At 34.2% G+C, this 15,460-nt stretch overlaps 1 protein-coding gene across 1 annotated transcript; it reads left to right on the top strand.

Annotated features, from left to right (window-relative positions):
- The first annotated feature begins 1,152 nt into the window (after positions 1-1,152).
- On the top strand, positions 1,153-14,671 carry LOC133739477 (putative laccase-9). The gene is made up of 8 exons (XM_062167257.1): positions 1,153-1,312; positions 1,895-2,046; positions 6,221-6,465; positions 7,014-7,145; positions 8,484-9,075; positions 9,273-9,631; positions 9,717-9,896; positions 14,419-14,671. Exons 1-8 carry the CDS (start codon positions 1,220-1,222, stop codon positions 14,433-14,435), a joined length of 1,770 nt encoding a protein of 589 aa, XP_062023241.1. The 5' UTR covers positions 1,153-1,219; the 3' UTR covers positions 14,436-14,671.
- Positions 14,672-15,460: the final 789 nt, after the last annotated feature.

The raw sequence follows: 15,460 nt of genomic DNA, 5'->3' as shown, positions 1-15,460 counted from the left end.
ACTATGATGGTAAGTATTTATAGATGGGAGCTTCTGGCAGAGCTTAATCTTCCTCTCATAGGTATGTATTTTGGAAGTATCAAACTTTCTTTCAATTTTGTAGTTGGAGGAACTTGAAACCTTGTTATGAAGGTCTGATACATTGTTAATTATAGATCCACTCAACTTCTATTCAATATTATTCTAAAAAAAAAAAAAAACTTCTATTCGATATTTTTGTTAGCTCTTTATGCTCTGTTTTTGCTGGGTATAACTCTTAACATATATATATTTTTTTTTTGGGAATGAATAACTCTTAACATATTTGAATACTCTTGTTTCTGATCTCCGTTCACTACTAGCGAAACGGCCTATGGCCACAGCACAATGGGTCCAGTTAGGGAGTTGGTGGCCAATTAAGCATTATGAATGGAAAAATCAAAAATAGGATAGCTCCTCCAGATGTGGATCATGAAAAGTATTATTGACAATGTCATTAATGATTTAGAAGAAGTGGTCCAAGCAAGAGAAGGTCCTAGCAAAAGAGAAGAAGTGGGTCCCTCTAATTTTCCCCGCCTTTTCCCTTTTTCCTTCGACCTGTCATTGCATTTCTCTTGTTAGATTTTTAAACACATCCAACGTTTTCTCTTTTGCGTCACGTGAAAATAACCCTGAAAAAATAGATATGTGAGATATTTAATTAACAAGGTCTCACACCTTTATAACAAGGTTTCTTGATGAATTCAAGAAAGTTTGATTCTTCATATACTCCAGCAAAAAGTCAAACACAGAGCAAAAAGGAAACTAACAAAACTATGAATTATCACGTGGATTTGAAAGGGGGGGGGGGGGGGGGGGTGGGGACCCCGTCGGACCGAAACACAGTTCCGCCATTCAAATATGTTAAGAGTTATACCCCAGCAAAAACAGAGCATAAAGAGCTAACAAAAATATCGAATAGAAGTTTTTTTTTTTTTTTTTTTTTTTTTGAGAATAATATTGAATAGAAGTTGAGTGGATATATAATTAACAATGTATCAGACCTTCAAAACAAGGTTTCAACTTCCTCCAACTACAAAATTGAAAGAAAGTTTGATACTTCCAAAATACATACCTATGAGACGAAGATTAAGCTCTGCCAGACTCCCATCTATAAATACTTACCATCATAGTCCACAATGCTCCCAATTGCATCTCGATCATTAACAAAAACAAGAGGCTTGGGCGTGAAGATCCATCGATGGGTATCTTTCCAGGTTTTCTGGGTTTGTTTCTGCTATGTGGGATGCTGCATTGCATTGTTGAATGCCATGTCCATTACCATGACTTTGTAGTAAGTACCAGTTTCTAAGTTTTTTATTACTATAGACACCGCCTGGAAATGAGGCTCTGGACAAACCATGTACATGCGTTCACTTGTTTTTTTTTTGGTACAAGTATTCTGGAATAAGAACTCAAAATCATCTAGTGTCATCTGCTATGGCCATGCTAAAGCTAAACTAAGCTAATAGAAAACACCCTATATCAAATTATTTTTCTTTTTCTATACGCTTTTATCTGTTATACCGTTCCTGTGTAACTTAATTACAGAGCATGATACACCTTTAAATATATTCACAGCTGAAAAGATGGCTGGTATTAACTTTCTAGCTTCATTCAAGTCGAAGGCTTGGTAATGGTAGTCCTCGACCAATAAATGGCTCGACCCTCCTAATATAAACTTGCTTCAATCTTAGTGGAGTAGACATCTCTGTTAAATCTTTAGCTAGTAATATTCTAAAGACAGTGTTGGGTTAAATAAAATATAAAATTAAAAAAAAATTCTAAGACACTAACCCCAAAAGAATTTTGAATCAATTTCATGTTTTTCTTTTTTTCTTTTTTGCAATTAAATAATGGCAATTAATTAATGTAGCTCAAAAAGGAGAACTTTACAAGATTATGTTACACAAAGAGCATGCTGGTGGTGAATGGCAGTTTTCCGGGGCCAGTCATTCGTGTGCAAAAGGGGGATACTGTCTTTGTCAATGTTCACAATCAAGGAGATTATGGAGTTACTATTCACTGGTAAACTAACTACTGATATCTCTCTTAAGTGCAATTTAAATTAAAATTAGCTTTGATGAATGCCATTATATAATTAGGTACACATTACAGTTCTCATAATTCTTGTGTCCCTCAGTCAATTTCATGTTTATTTGAAATGAGTTGTTACAAATTTTTTTTTGAAGCATTTTCGTCAATAAGAATGGTATACACCTTTGACACGTTGCAATATTTATAAGAATATAAGAAAGAAAAAAAGTATATATATCTCCTACATATGTTGCAAATTGACATTGGAAATCGACTTGTACGTAGTTGTGGCTATAACCGCTATACTAATTCGAAGATGTGTCAATTTCGTAGAAGTACATTTTTCCTTCCTCTGCAACCACGTATAGATCTACGGGGGTTTCCATCTCTAGATCGAAATTCCCATCTAAATGCATTCTGCAAGGAGATGGTATTAACTGGACACTTTGAAACGGTGATCGTGTTGATCGCTATGAGTGGTCCAATGTATTCTTTTGTTGTAGGCGATGCGGATAGTTTGCTTATAACCCTTCCAAATTCACTGTTTCAAAGCCTAAAAAAACGGCATTCCATTCAAATTTTTGGTAGAGCGTGGAGTAAAGAGGAATAATTAAATGAACTACATGACATAAGAAATTACTAAAGGACTTATATTTAAAAAAAAAAACACTACTTAAGTCATTCTGTCAGATCCTACTGTTATACATCCATGACAAAGAAAACATTGGTTCTACAACCATAAATAAAGTAAAAATAATAAAAACTTAAGATCTTAAAACTCGTATTTTTATGAGATGAGCATTAAAGCTTTGAATATTCAAAATAGTGAGATACTAAGCCCAATTTGACCCGAATATCTAAATTTTTATACAAAGACTACCTTGGTCCCAAAAACATACCCAAGCCGAAAAGCCAAATCCAACCCCAAAATATATCTCCCCAGCCTAAATCAAAATGAAACATAGTCTGTTGTGTACACCAAGCAACTGCTATCATCAACGATTCTAGCAGTGTAGTTCTGTCGTCGTCCATAAAGTATAACACCTCTAGCATCGAAACCATCAATAAAGCTAACAAAATCATGCCAATTAAAAAAGTCTCTTTGAGTAGTGGTAAAAAAACAGAGTGATATGAATTCAATTAGACAGATCAAGAAGGTGTGGTAGTACCAATTATTTTATTAGTGCTTAGCACTGATTATTATTATTTTGAATAAACCCAAATTGGGTGTCAATTTCATTCATCACATGCAAGAGCAGCCATTACATACCCTTCTGCTGCCTTTAACTAGACAGACCAAGAATGTGTGGTAGTACTCATAGTGGTACATAGAAATAGGTCCACTCATTATACATCAAATTCGTAGATAATAACGTAAACCTTCCTTTAGTACTACTCTAGAAGCACTTAGAGACACATAAAGTGCATAGATCTAGGGCTGACAAATTCTCTCGAATCAAACCGTACCAACCGCATCTGAGCCGAGTCAAGTGAACTGGTAGCCGAAAAGTCGGTAACCGAAAACTTGGTACGGTTGTACCGAACCTACTATATGAAGACGGTACGGTAATGATATGTAATTTCATACATTTACGATATACCATATCGTACCATATAATTTATAAATATTATTTACTTTATTTTTTATTAATAGTGTGGGACTCTGGCAGTGTGGGTATTCCACTACTCTTCCAAGTGGCAATATATAATTATAAATATTCCATTATTCCTCTACCTCACCAAGTCACCAGCACGATTTTTTCTTCTCCGTCTCTCCTATTCTCTCTTCTCCAATTCTTCTTCTTCTTCTTCCTTAGCCAGTCAACCCCACCTTTCCTTCTCCTCGTCGTCATCTTTACTCTCTCTTTTTTTTGTCAATCTTTCTCAACTTTCGGTCTCCTCTTTATCCTCATTCTTCTTCATTTTTTTTTCTTTCTTTTTCTCTTTCTTCTTCATCTTCTTCCTCTTCCCTCTATTCGGCACTCCCTCAATTCCTCTCCCTCAGTTCCTCAATGCACAACGCCTTCTTCCTCTCACGCGTCTTGATTTCTGGGTAATCTTTACTTTTTCTTTATATGATTCCTGTTTTTGTGTAGGCGGTTTGCCAAAGAACTCATTTTTAGATCCAAAGTCGGCTCAAGAACAGAGCTTTGGAGCCTGGTTTGTGGAATTTGATTTGTATAGGTGTGTTCTTCGGTTAGTTTTAGCTTTTGGGTGTGTTTTGTTCGTGATTGTGCTATCTGGGTACCGAACCGAACCCATCCCTACATAGATCTTTAAAAGAATTAGGAAATTATTGAAATAAATTATAGGATCCCTAAAAACAAAAGAGAATTTTTATGGGCCTAGGGCAAAAACCAGCCCAAATCACACAAAGTCAGAGAACATCCCAAAGAATAGTGGGCTCAAAGCCCAGCATGTTGACCCAACTCAGGCCCTACCCCATTCCTTTGCACAGCAGCTAAAACATGCCCTGTTCCAGCGCCGCCACCGCCGCCCGTCATTGCCGATCGCGGGTGCCCACACCGTAGCGCCTCCAACCACCTATGAACCCCAAACTGGAAAACCAAGGAAACCCGAAATGAGTTCACACGAAAAATCAAGTCGATGCGGCTATCAGAGGTTGGTGTTCCCGCTTTGGAAGTAAAGCAGATCGATATCCAGCCTCCTCCCACTCCAAGCCGCCGCACACAGCCCAGAAACCGAACAACCGGCTACTGTGATCCGGCTAGTATTACTCCGATTATTAGCCCAGAGAGTTTTCTCTTCCACTGTGATCCGGCCAGAGAGCATACCACTGATTATTAGCTAACAAGTGTTGTGAAATACTCCATCTGGTTCCTATTGGTTTGTTCTTCTAACTATATCATTAATGTAAGGATTAAATTCAGTTTACCCCCCTGAGGTTTGGGGGTAATTTCATGTTAGTCCCTGTCCTTTCAATTTAATCAGTTTACCCCCCAAACTTGTCAATTCTCCTCAACCGTGTCTATTCCATCCAATTTGGACGTTAAGTCTAACTTTTGAGGGGCTAAAATGGTCATTTCAAGACAAAAAAAAACTATAAAAAAAAAAAATTTATTTTTTATTTTATTCTTCTGTTTTTTATTTTTTTTTTCTGTTTTTTCTTTTTTAAATTTTTTTTCTTCTGTTTTTTCATTTTTTATATTTTTTTTTATATAAATTTTGTTTTCAACCTATACACCACACGTTATAATAGGTTTATAAGAACAAAAAAATACTCTAGGTGGTTAAAAGTCGCTCGCTGATCTACGATATTTGTGATATATCTCCGATAAAGTGAAAATTTTAGGAGATATCCCCAATAAAGTGAAGAAATATTTGTAAAAAATGATTTTACACTTTATCTATAAATATCTGTAAAAAATGATTTTACACAGATATTTCTTCATGATTTTACACTTTATCTGTAAATATCTGTAAAAAATAATTTTACACAGAGATTTCTTCACTTTATTGGGGATATATCATAAAATTCTTCTTTTTATCGGAGATATATCATAAATATCGTAGATCAGCGAGAGACTTTGAACCGCCTAGAGTATCTTTTTGTTTTTTATAAACCTATTATAACTTGTGGTGTATAGGTTGAAGAAAAAATTTATATATATAAAAAAAAAAGATGGAAAAAAAATTTTAAATGAAAAAAAAAATAATATTTAAAAAAAATTCATGTTTTTTTTTTATAGTTTTTTTTTGTCTTGAAATGACCATTTTAGCCCTCAAAAGTCAGACTTAACAGTCCAAATTGGACGGAATAGTAGAAATTGGACACGGTTGATTGAAATTGGAAAGCTTGGGGGGTAAACTGATTAAAATGAAAGGACATGGACTAACATGAAATTACCCCCAAACCTTAGGGGGGGTAAACTGAATTTAATCCTTAATGTAAATATAACTGTTGGAAATGACACAGTGTTCACTCTATATCAACTAATTACAATAAACAGTTCTCATAATGGGTTTAGGGGGTTAAAGGTATATTTATATAAGTTTCAATACCCCTTTATTTGTGTAAGTACGAGAATAAAAAAAACACCAATGGTATATGATCTTGAATATCAATTTCTACTCATGCATATTTATGTATATTATCAACATGTTTAGAATGAAATATTTCTAATGTATCTTTTGTTGTTTGTAGGCATGGAGTACATCAACCAAGAAATTCATGGTCAGATGGTCCTGAATATATTACACAATGTGCCATCAAACCTGGCTCAAATTTTACTTACGAGGTTATATTTTCTGATGAGGAAGGAACACTTTGGTGGCATGCTCATAGTGAATGGACCAGAGCAAGTGTCCATGGTGCCATTGTCATTATGCCCGTTGATAATACAAAGTTTCCATTTCCGAAACCTGATGGAGAAGATATTATTGTATTTGGTATGTAGCATCCATTCAATCTCATAGTTTTATACGCTTAATATATATATATATATTTTTTATTCAACCTTATTTTGAGATTTCAAAATTTAATCCCCAAAAATGTCCAGCCAATCAAAGATCCTTTTTCTGGAATGAATCCTTATTTTTGTGTTATACCACACTGGTAAAAATATAACCATGGACACCTTTGCTCGGACACGAAATTCTAGATAAAATCTTGATGCCTTGTGAACCACCTTTGCTCAGTTTATGTACGGTTGAAATATAACACCCACATTATCTACAACAAGTTGTTGAAGTCATTTAATAGTTTGCTAAATAACCGACTTATTTGAAAAGAAACATAATGTTTGCTACATTTTAAAAGTAAAAGGATTTAGTAAACAAGGAAAAATTTATGAAATTTTGTGAATAATTAATATTGAAAAAAAGAAGAAGAATATTCTTAGATATTTAGTGATTTGTCTTAAAAATGTAAACCAGTTTTACGATTAATAGTATTTTTGAAAGAAAAGCCAATCTTCTAGTTTTACTTCTTCTCGCAGGTTCTTGGTATAACAGTACTGAAGATGTGAGTGACATAGTTGCTGAAGCCCTTGAAGATGGAGGTGATACTCCCGACTCTGATTGCTACACCATCAATGGACAACCAGGAGATTTTCTCCCATGCTCAAATGGTATTTGACTTTTACTATGCATATGTAGGTTCATGTGGGTGTGTATACGTGGCTGTTGAAATTTAGAATCCTTAATTATCAAACTAAACAACTTTTCCATCTTAAAGTTGTAAACTTCTAGAGTATATGGTGCTTTAGCGAGAGAAAAAAGAGAGTGTGGTTGAAACATGAACCTAACTATGGAATATTGCATTACTAACCGCATACGTTGTGGCATGGTGGGTCTCCTACTTCGATGAAATTTTAAGTATAAGTTGTTTCTAGTTTCACAATATCATTAAAAACTATCTTCCTGCAGTTGTAGAAGCTTTTTTGTATGTGAGGATGGTTCCAGGTTCGAGTTTTGCTAGCAAGTAGCAACAATGCACTTTTTTTTCTTTTTTCATTTTTGGTACAAAACAAATATTGATCTTTCCTTAACCTTGTTTTATTTTTTTTATTATTAAAATTTTGATATCTTTTACGTTTCAAACTATTTTTTTTTTAATTTTCGAGTGTCCCACTTGAAATCAAATTCTAACTTCCCCACTACTCATATGTTTATATTTCTACATATAATGGCATATGACTCCCCAATGATAGACTTGTTTTTCAATAAATAAAGTCATGTGCCTCTCCACTCATTTGTAATCATTTCTTTTTATTTTATTTTTTTTATTTTTTATGTTTTATCTTGCATTCGATCATCAAACTACGTGATAGAATAATCGTCCAATGTTTAAATAGATCTCTCATTTTCATACCATACACTAAAATATTAAAGTTATAATTTATACTATTATTAAGAGAATCCAACTTATCAGATAAATTGGGTGTAAAATTACATGTAAATCCTTACATCATATGTTAATTTTAAATTATATTTAATTTTGAGAAGTAACAAAATTTAAAAAGATAAGGGGGAAAAAAAAGCCTCTTATACATGTAACCTCTTAATAAGAGCATTTCACACACAAAAAAAAAAAAAAAAAAAAAAAACCCAAAAAAAAAAATTCATATGTGGATTATCTACTTGTTCACATAAATCTACTCACACCCCTCTAATTAATTTTCAACACTCATTTAGTGTTTTTCGTAGTATTTTTTTTTTAACAAAAGTATTTATCTCTATAAATGTGAATGAAGTTCTAAGCCCAAGTCCTCCCTCATGATTAAAAAAAAAAGTTATATAGAGTTATATTAAATTTTACGATTTTTGAATTCTTGGTTAAAAGAAAACGGACTAGTACTCAACCTGCTTTTCTCTACTTTCATTCACTTCACTCGAGCGTTGGAAGACTGGATAGAAGGAAACAGTAATACCGTGTATATCTGACTTCTGTCATTATTTTGATGCAGATAGTACATACCATTTGCAGGTGGAGTATGGTAAGACCTATCTTCTTCGTCTTGTCAATGCAGTGATGAATTCAGAACTGTTCTTTGCAATTGCTGAACATAGCCTCACCGTTGTTGGTATCGACGCATCCTATGTGAAACCCATCGTGACCGATTATATCATGATTAGCGCTGGACAAACAATGGATATTTTGATCACCGCAAACCAATCCCCTGGCGCTTACTATATGGCTACTAGACAATATAACACCGTGAGGAAAAATATTGATGACTACGATAATTCAAATGTTACTGCAATTCTTCAGTACAAAGAGAAGTACACACCCTTGATGGACCCAGTTTTTCCAAGCATCCTCCCTACTTATTTTGATATAGTATCAGGAAGAAAGTTCACAAGGCGTATTAAGAGCTTAGCAAGCATAGAGCACCCGGCAAATGTGCCGAAGAATATATCTACTAGAATGTTTATAACAGCTGCTTCAAATTATGGTTTCATTAATCGTTCTGGCGAGTATGAAACTGGTGTTACTACTAGTCTAAACAATTTAAGTTGGGTTAATCCAGAAACAGATGTGCTACTTTCCTACTACAGGTATTTACTATATCAATTTTTTTCCCTTCAAAGATATATTATAAAAAGATTAGTGTAATTTGTGGTTTTCTCAATAATGCTTCATTTCAAAATTAATATATAACAAAACTGACTTGGGAGGAACATGTGATGCATAATCTAATTTGGATAATTCATGCAAAACTAAAATGCGTTTACTCGTAAACAATATGTTGCAGGAACATAACAGGGTTTTACACGCCAGACTTTCCTGATTTTCCACCATTTATATTTGACTTTGCGTCAGAAGATTTTGCTCCTGATACTGTCCCAACAATAAAGGGAACCAAGGTGAAGGTGTTAGAATACGATGAAGAGGTTGAAATAGTGTTTCAGGGAACTGATCTCATGAGAGCATCTGAGGATCATCCAATGCACATGCATGGTTATAGTTTTTATGTGGTTGGATCAGGAACTGGAAATTTTGACAATGAGACAGACCCCAAAGGCTACAATTTATTTGATCCTCCAAAGATGAATACTGTTTCGCTCCCAAAAGTAGGATGGGTAGCTATCAGATTCAAAGCAAGTAACCCCGGTATGCTCATTATGAAATATACCTTAGTGTATCATATCTAGCTACATAATTGATATCATTGATTTTTTGTAAATGATTCTTTCAGGAGTTTGGTTCTGGCACTGTCATTTTGATCGACATTTGACTTGGGGTATGAGCTTCGTGATAATAGTTAAAGATGGAGGTACGCCAGAAACGAGCATACGTAAGCCACCTCCAAACATGCCTCAATGTACTAGCTCATCTACTATTAAGCTGCAACCTTTCCATGATTTCAGCAGAACAGGTAAATAGATTCTTATATAACTAAATATTCTTATAGTCGTATGCTAGTTGTATACATGATTTGGATCTCTATGAAATAACAAAATGTGTGAGAAATGAGTTTATCTACAAGCATGTTAACACATCAACTTTAGTGTCGTATATATATGTGCGATGTGGTTGCTAGTGATCATGAAAAATAGTGATTTTATATTTGAAATATAATTTTGTTTGAATCTAAGTGGTTTTTAATAGAAGGAAATTACATTTTTTTTTTCAATGTCGGGGTATTGATAATAGGAGCCCTATATATAAGGATTACAAAGTACAATTTCTTGTAATACAAGAATTCATATTCTAACTTAAATTGGGAATTTAGGCGGTAGTTTAAACTCGGAACTTTATCCACCACTTTGGAGAGAAATACCATTGCAACACCATGTCCTTTGGTTATAAGCTAATTACATTCCCATAATATTAAGATGAATTACCTATCATTAAAAAGTTAATGAAACTAACTAAAAGAAAATGTTCAGTTTGGTTACAATATCTAATGTGCGCAATGGATATAAGATGGCTCAATTATTTTATTATGAGAGTATTGTCCTGTTTAAGTCTTGAAATAAACGAGTAACTAGTGCAAACTCTATTTATAGCTATTTAGTTATTGGGAAAATTTTGCAAACAGTACACCAAGTAAAGGTCACTAATAATCTTCATACATAAAGTTCCAAACCAAACATTTTGGTACATGAAATCTGAAACCCGACCCACTATCTAGACACGACGTCAATGACACCGTTAGTTTCAGTGCCACCTAGCCTAATTTAAGGGGTAATTTGGTCTCTTCGAGTTTTTACTCTGAGCACCCGGCTTTTTCTCTCTTCCTCTGGGCACCCACCGTTCTCTCTCTCTCTCTCTCTCTCTCTCTCTCTCTCTCTCTCTCTCTCTCTCTCTCTCTCTCTCTCTCTCTCTCTCTCTCTCACACACACACACACACACACACACTATGGGCACCCATCTGTCTTCCCCACTCCCATTCTCAATTACCTCTGCAATTCTAACCATTTACCATCAATCAACACCCTTCAATTCTCAAGCATCTTCGCCAAAACCAAACTTTTTAATCTTTAATCTCTCATCCTCACCTCCCACATCTTCTCTCTATTGGGTTCATCTGTTCAAGATCTCCAACTCCAATCTAGGGTATTCGTTGCTGTGACAGTTGAATTGATGGCTATGGTGAGTGAGGAAGATATGGAGTACGAGAGTGAAGGAGAGGAGGCTTAACTCTGTTAAAAAATAAAGTAAATATACTAGTAATAAAACCCTGCGAATCTTCTTTCCCTCTTGTTCATCGTGTTCTGTATCAAAGGAAAAGCTTTGGCTTCAGGCATGGCTAGCTATCCAAGAAATTCAAAGTAAGTTCTATCGCCTTACTTCTGTGATCTAAGCATTGAACCCAGTCCCTCACCTTTAATTGCAGAAAATTTGATCAAGAAATTAGAAATTTGATTTGATATTGTTGTTGGAAAATTCATGGTTTCAATTACGACCGCTGGCGACGCGGAGGCTGGCGGCGACGAGCGACGATGATGAAGGTGAAGGTGAGGGAGGAAGAATTGTGGGCGGATCCATGAATCCCATTCACTCTGATGAATCATATGATAGAAGAAGAAATTGATGAGGATATTCGTCGCTTCGGAGCTTCTGGAATTGTCCAAGAAGGACAAGCGCCGCCTCCTCCACGCCGTGTAACGCGTCGGCGATCTCGAGCGCACCATCAAGTTTTACACCGAGGCTCTTGGGATGAAGCTATTGCGGCATAGGGATATTCTGGAAGAGAAGTACTCAAATGCTTTCCTCGGATTCGGGCCAGAAGAAACGAACTTTGTAATGGAGCTCACTTACAATTATGGAGTAATTCCTATGATATTGGGATTGGGTTTGGTTACAAAAGAGCTTGGAGGAAAGATAACAAGGGAGTAGGTAGAGGACGGGGAAAAATTCTGGTCGCAGCCATGGAGGAAGAGAGGGACAGTGTCAAAGTCAGAGAGAGGTACAAGTACTAAATTACCCTCTGACAAATGAGTAATGACATAAGACTAAACGGCGTTAGTAACGACATGTCTACAAAGTGGGTCGGGCTCGAAAGTCCATGTACCAAAATGATCGGTTTGGAACATTATGTATGGAAATTATTAGTGACCTTTACTTGGTGTACTGTTTGTAAAATTTTCCCTTAGTTATTTTAGACAGCATGTTCAGTTCAGTTTTTTTTTTTTTTTTGCATATCAATTTTAGCAACTTTAGTAGCCTCCCAAGCAATCTGTTTTAGCTTTTAGCTATGTGGTTTCTCAATATACAGATTGCAACAACTCCACCTGACTCCCTATTTTACTTTTTTAGCTATTTTAGAAATCATGTTTAACTTTTAATGTATTTTAGCAATTCTAGAAGCCTCCTAAGTGACTTTCTATTTTAACTTTTAGGTATATGGCTCTTAAATATAGAGAGTACGAGAGACTCTACTAGTTTTGCTAAATTCAAAATATATGTTAAGTCATTTTGCTTAATTTTGAAATATACATAATTTTTTTTATTGAAAATATTATATAAATTCAACTTAAAGCTAAAATATAGAGAACGGTTGGAGATGCATGTATTTAGTACTGGCCAACCAAAATAAAATTTCAGCTACTTTTGCTAAAACTTTGTTAGAAATTAGCTAAACAAAATTTCTCTAAGGGCTCTTTACTATTTTTGTTAATTAAAAAAAGTACTGGCCAATCAAAATAAATTTTCAGCTACTTTCGCTAAAACTTTGTTAGAAATTAGCTATACAAAATTTCTCTAAGGGCTCTTACTATTTTTTTAATTAAAAAAGTTCATTTTTAGTTATTTTATGTATGTAATTGTTCGTCTTCGGTCTAGCTTTCCTCCTTTTTGGGCTTAGTTAAAAAAATGTGAGTGTACTAGGAGTGTTATGTGTGTATTATGCTCATAGGAGGGGTATACTAGGTTAGTCTATTTTAAGTGATGGCTTTTTCTGATGACCTCTTAGAGGCAAGTCATTATTGTACTACTTGCTAAATTGCATAATGAATAACCTTTTCAACTCAAAAATTGATGTAATTGTTAAATACACTTATATTTTCTTCATTTTAAAAATAATATAAATTAAAAAATAGCTAATATAGAGACACTACTAGAGATACATTTATACAAAACTTCTACCCTGAGCACATTCAATGGAGCCATAGACAATCAAGTGAAATCCAATTTCACGAAATAATTTGATCTATGGACAGCATCATTGTAGTAAAGGTCGTAATGGCAGAGGAATTATTACTGCAGGAATGAAAAAGACATATATGGTAGAATCGTAACTAAAAATCTATTGTTGGGGTAAATGAGATAATTTTGGCTCATTTTGGTGTTTTGGGTCAAGGACCCTATTAAATATTTAAGTACCATTGTCAATTTTGGATATGTATTATTAATTACAATAGTAAATGACAAAATTGACATTTTACGTTAAATTAGGTTAGTGAAAATAAAAATCTATTGCTGAGGGCAGCCGCACCCCCCTTGTATTCGACAGTTTCTCTAATCAAGGCTTGAGGGCAGCCGCACCGCCCTTTATTCAAAAAAAAAAAAAAATCTATTGCTGAGGTAAATGAGATAATTTTGGCTCATTTTTGGTGTTTTGGATCAAGGACCCTATTAAATATTTAAGTATCACTGTCAATTTTGGATATGTATTATTAATTACATTAGTAATTATCTTCATTTGAATTTTTCTAATTTTTGGCATCTTGCATAGATAAATTTAAGATCGAGTCAAGTCAAGAGCACATTCCACAATTGAGTTGAAGTTGAGCTCGAGCTTAAAAAAAGTCAATCAAGCTGAGCCGAGCTTGAGCTTCAAAATAATAATTCAAGTATGAATTGAGCTAGAACTAGTGAAAAAACATATCTGCCTAGCTTGATCGTCTTGATATTTACTCTTAGATTCACTTTAGTTATGAATCTAAGAGTAGATATTGTAGCCACACCGTACCTCCCCATGATTAGTTAACTACTGTTTAATTTCTTTCATAAGAAAAGAAACTATATTTCAAGTTTCAATTGTATCCAGAGAATACTTTCACTGAGCCTGTGTTTCGTAGCTTCTTAAAAGATTCCCTTAAAAGCAACACCCCATTGTGCTTGCATATAAATCTAATAGTAATCTGTACTTTCGTATAAATCTAATAGTAATCTGTACTTTTTTTCTTTGAAGAAATAATAATTTCATTGAAAAAACTCCAAATTAATTTCATTGTCACTCCAAATTTCTATATATGTTAACACGTTCACCGCTTTTTTTTTGTTCATTGTTTTAATGACACTTTAATTATGCTTGATAGTTTACCATGAAGCGATTTTCTTCCCTGTTGTGCTTTAAGATGCTCACACCATATGTTTTTTTTTTTTTTTTTTGATACGAACCATATGTTTGTACTTTAAGCAAGATGCTCACATCATATGTTTTCTTGCAGGCGACAAAAGTAACTAGCTTGAAGCCTAATTTAATTAAATGAAGAACTTATTCGTATCTTTGTTAAGTTATCTATTCAATAATTCAAGAACAAAGTGTACGCTTTGGATATTTATTGCCTTTTATTGGAATTTGCGATTGAAGCTTATATTTATTGAAGTTAAAATGTAATAATGAAGTTACTACGAGTTGAATACAATCGTAAAACTAGAACATTAAAGACAGGCACTAAAAGAAAAGACAGTGCTTTTTTTTTTTTGAGAGAGAAATTGTCATCTCATTGAAGTTCAATGAAATTACACATAATGACTCACCCTTGTAGGGCTATCAGATAGAGCCATTACCTAAGTAATTCAACATTTTTAAGGAAACAATTAAGCACATTCAGAAATGACCCTACGCTACCTACATTCTTTCTATTCTGACATGCTTATGTTTCTTTTCTTATGCATTCTAAGGGTATATAAGCTGACTGAGAAAGGTCAAAGCACAATCAGAATGAGGTGGAGGCAAGCTATTTCCAACATGAAAAAGATGTTGCAAGTCAACTGTCACGCCCCTGATTTTTAACAAAATTAAAAATCGATATATAATCTCATACTTATATATGCGCAATCAACCATCAATACAAAATACATGGAAACTTTTCCCTTTTAACCCAAGTACACATTGATGCCCTGAACCCACAATAATAACATATACTCGCACTCCACAGAGTACGTTATGTAATACAATAGCTTACGAATTAAATTGCCACAACAAAATAAAACATAAATGCTCCTCAGAGCTCACTACAAGCGAAAGTCTTAATAACGGTAAAGTCCCATAAATGGCTTCCTACCGTTAAGCTGCAAGCACGCTATGTCACGCCCCGAATTTTGAATAATTAAATTCAAATCCGAAACGCGAGAACAAACAATCACAAGAAGACTCTTAGAAAAATTTTCAAATAAACAAAGCAACAAACAAACTAAACTCACAATGTCAATACCGACTCGTTCTTTAGAGTGACATATTACATTACAGATAGTTTACAAATCAAA

The sequence above is a fragment of the Rosa rugosa genome, chromosome 3 (assembly GCF_958449725.1).
Source record: "Rosa rugosa chromosome 3, drRosRugo1.1, whole genome shotgun sequence".
In the NCBI taxonomy this organism is placed as follows: Eukaryota; Viridiplantae; Streptophyta; class Magnoliopsida; order Rosales; family Rosaceae; genus Rosa; species Rosa rugosa.
This window is presented reverse-complemented; position numbering and strand designations above follow the sequence as displayed.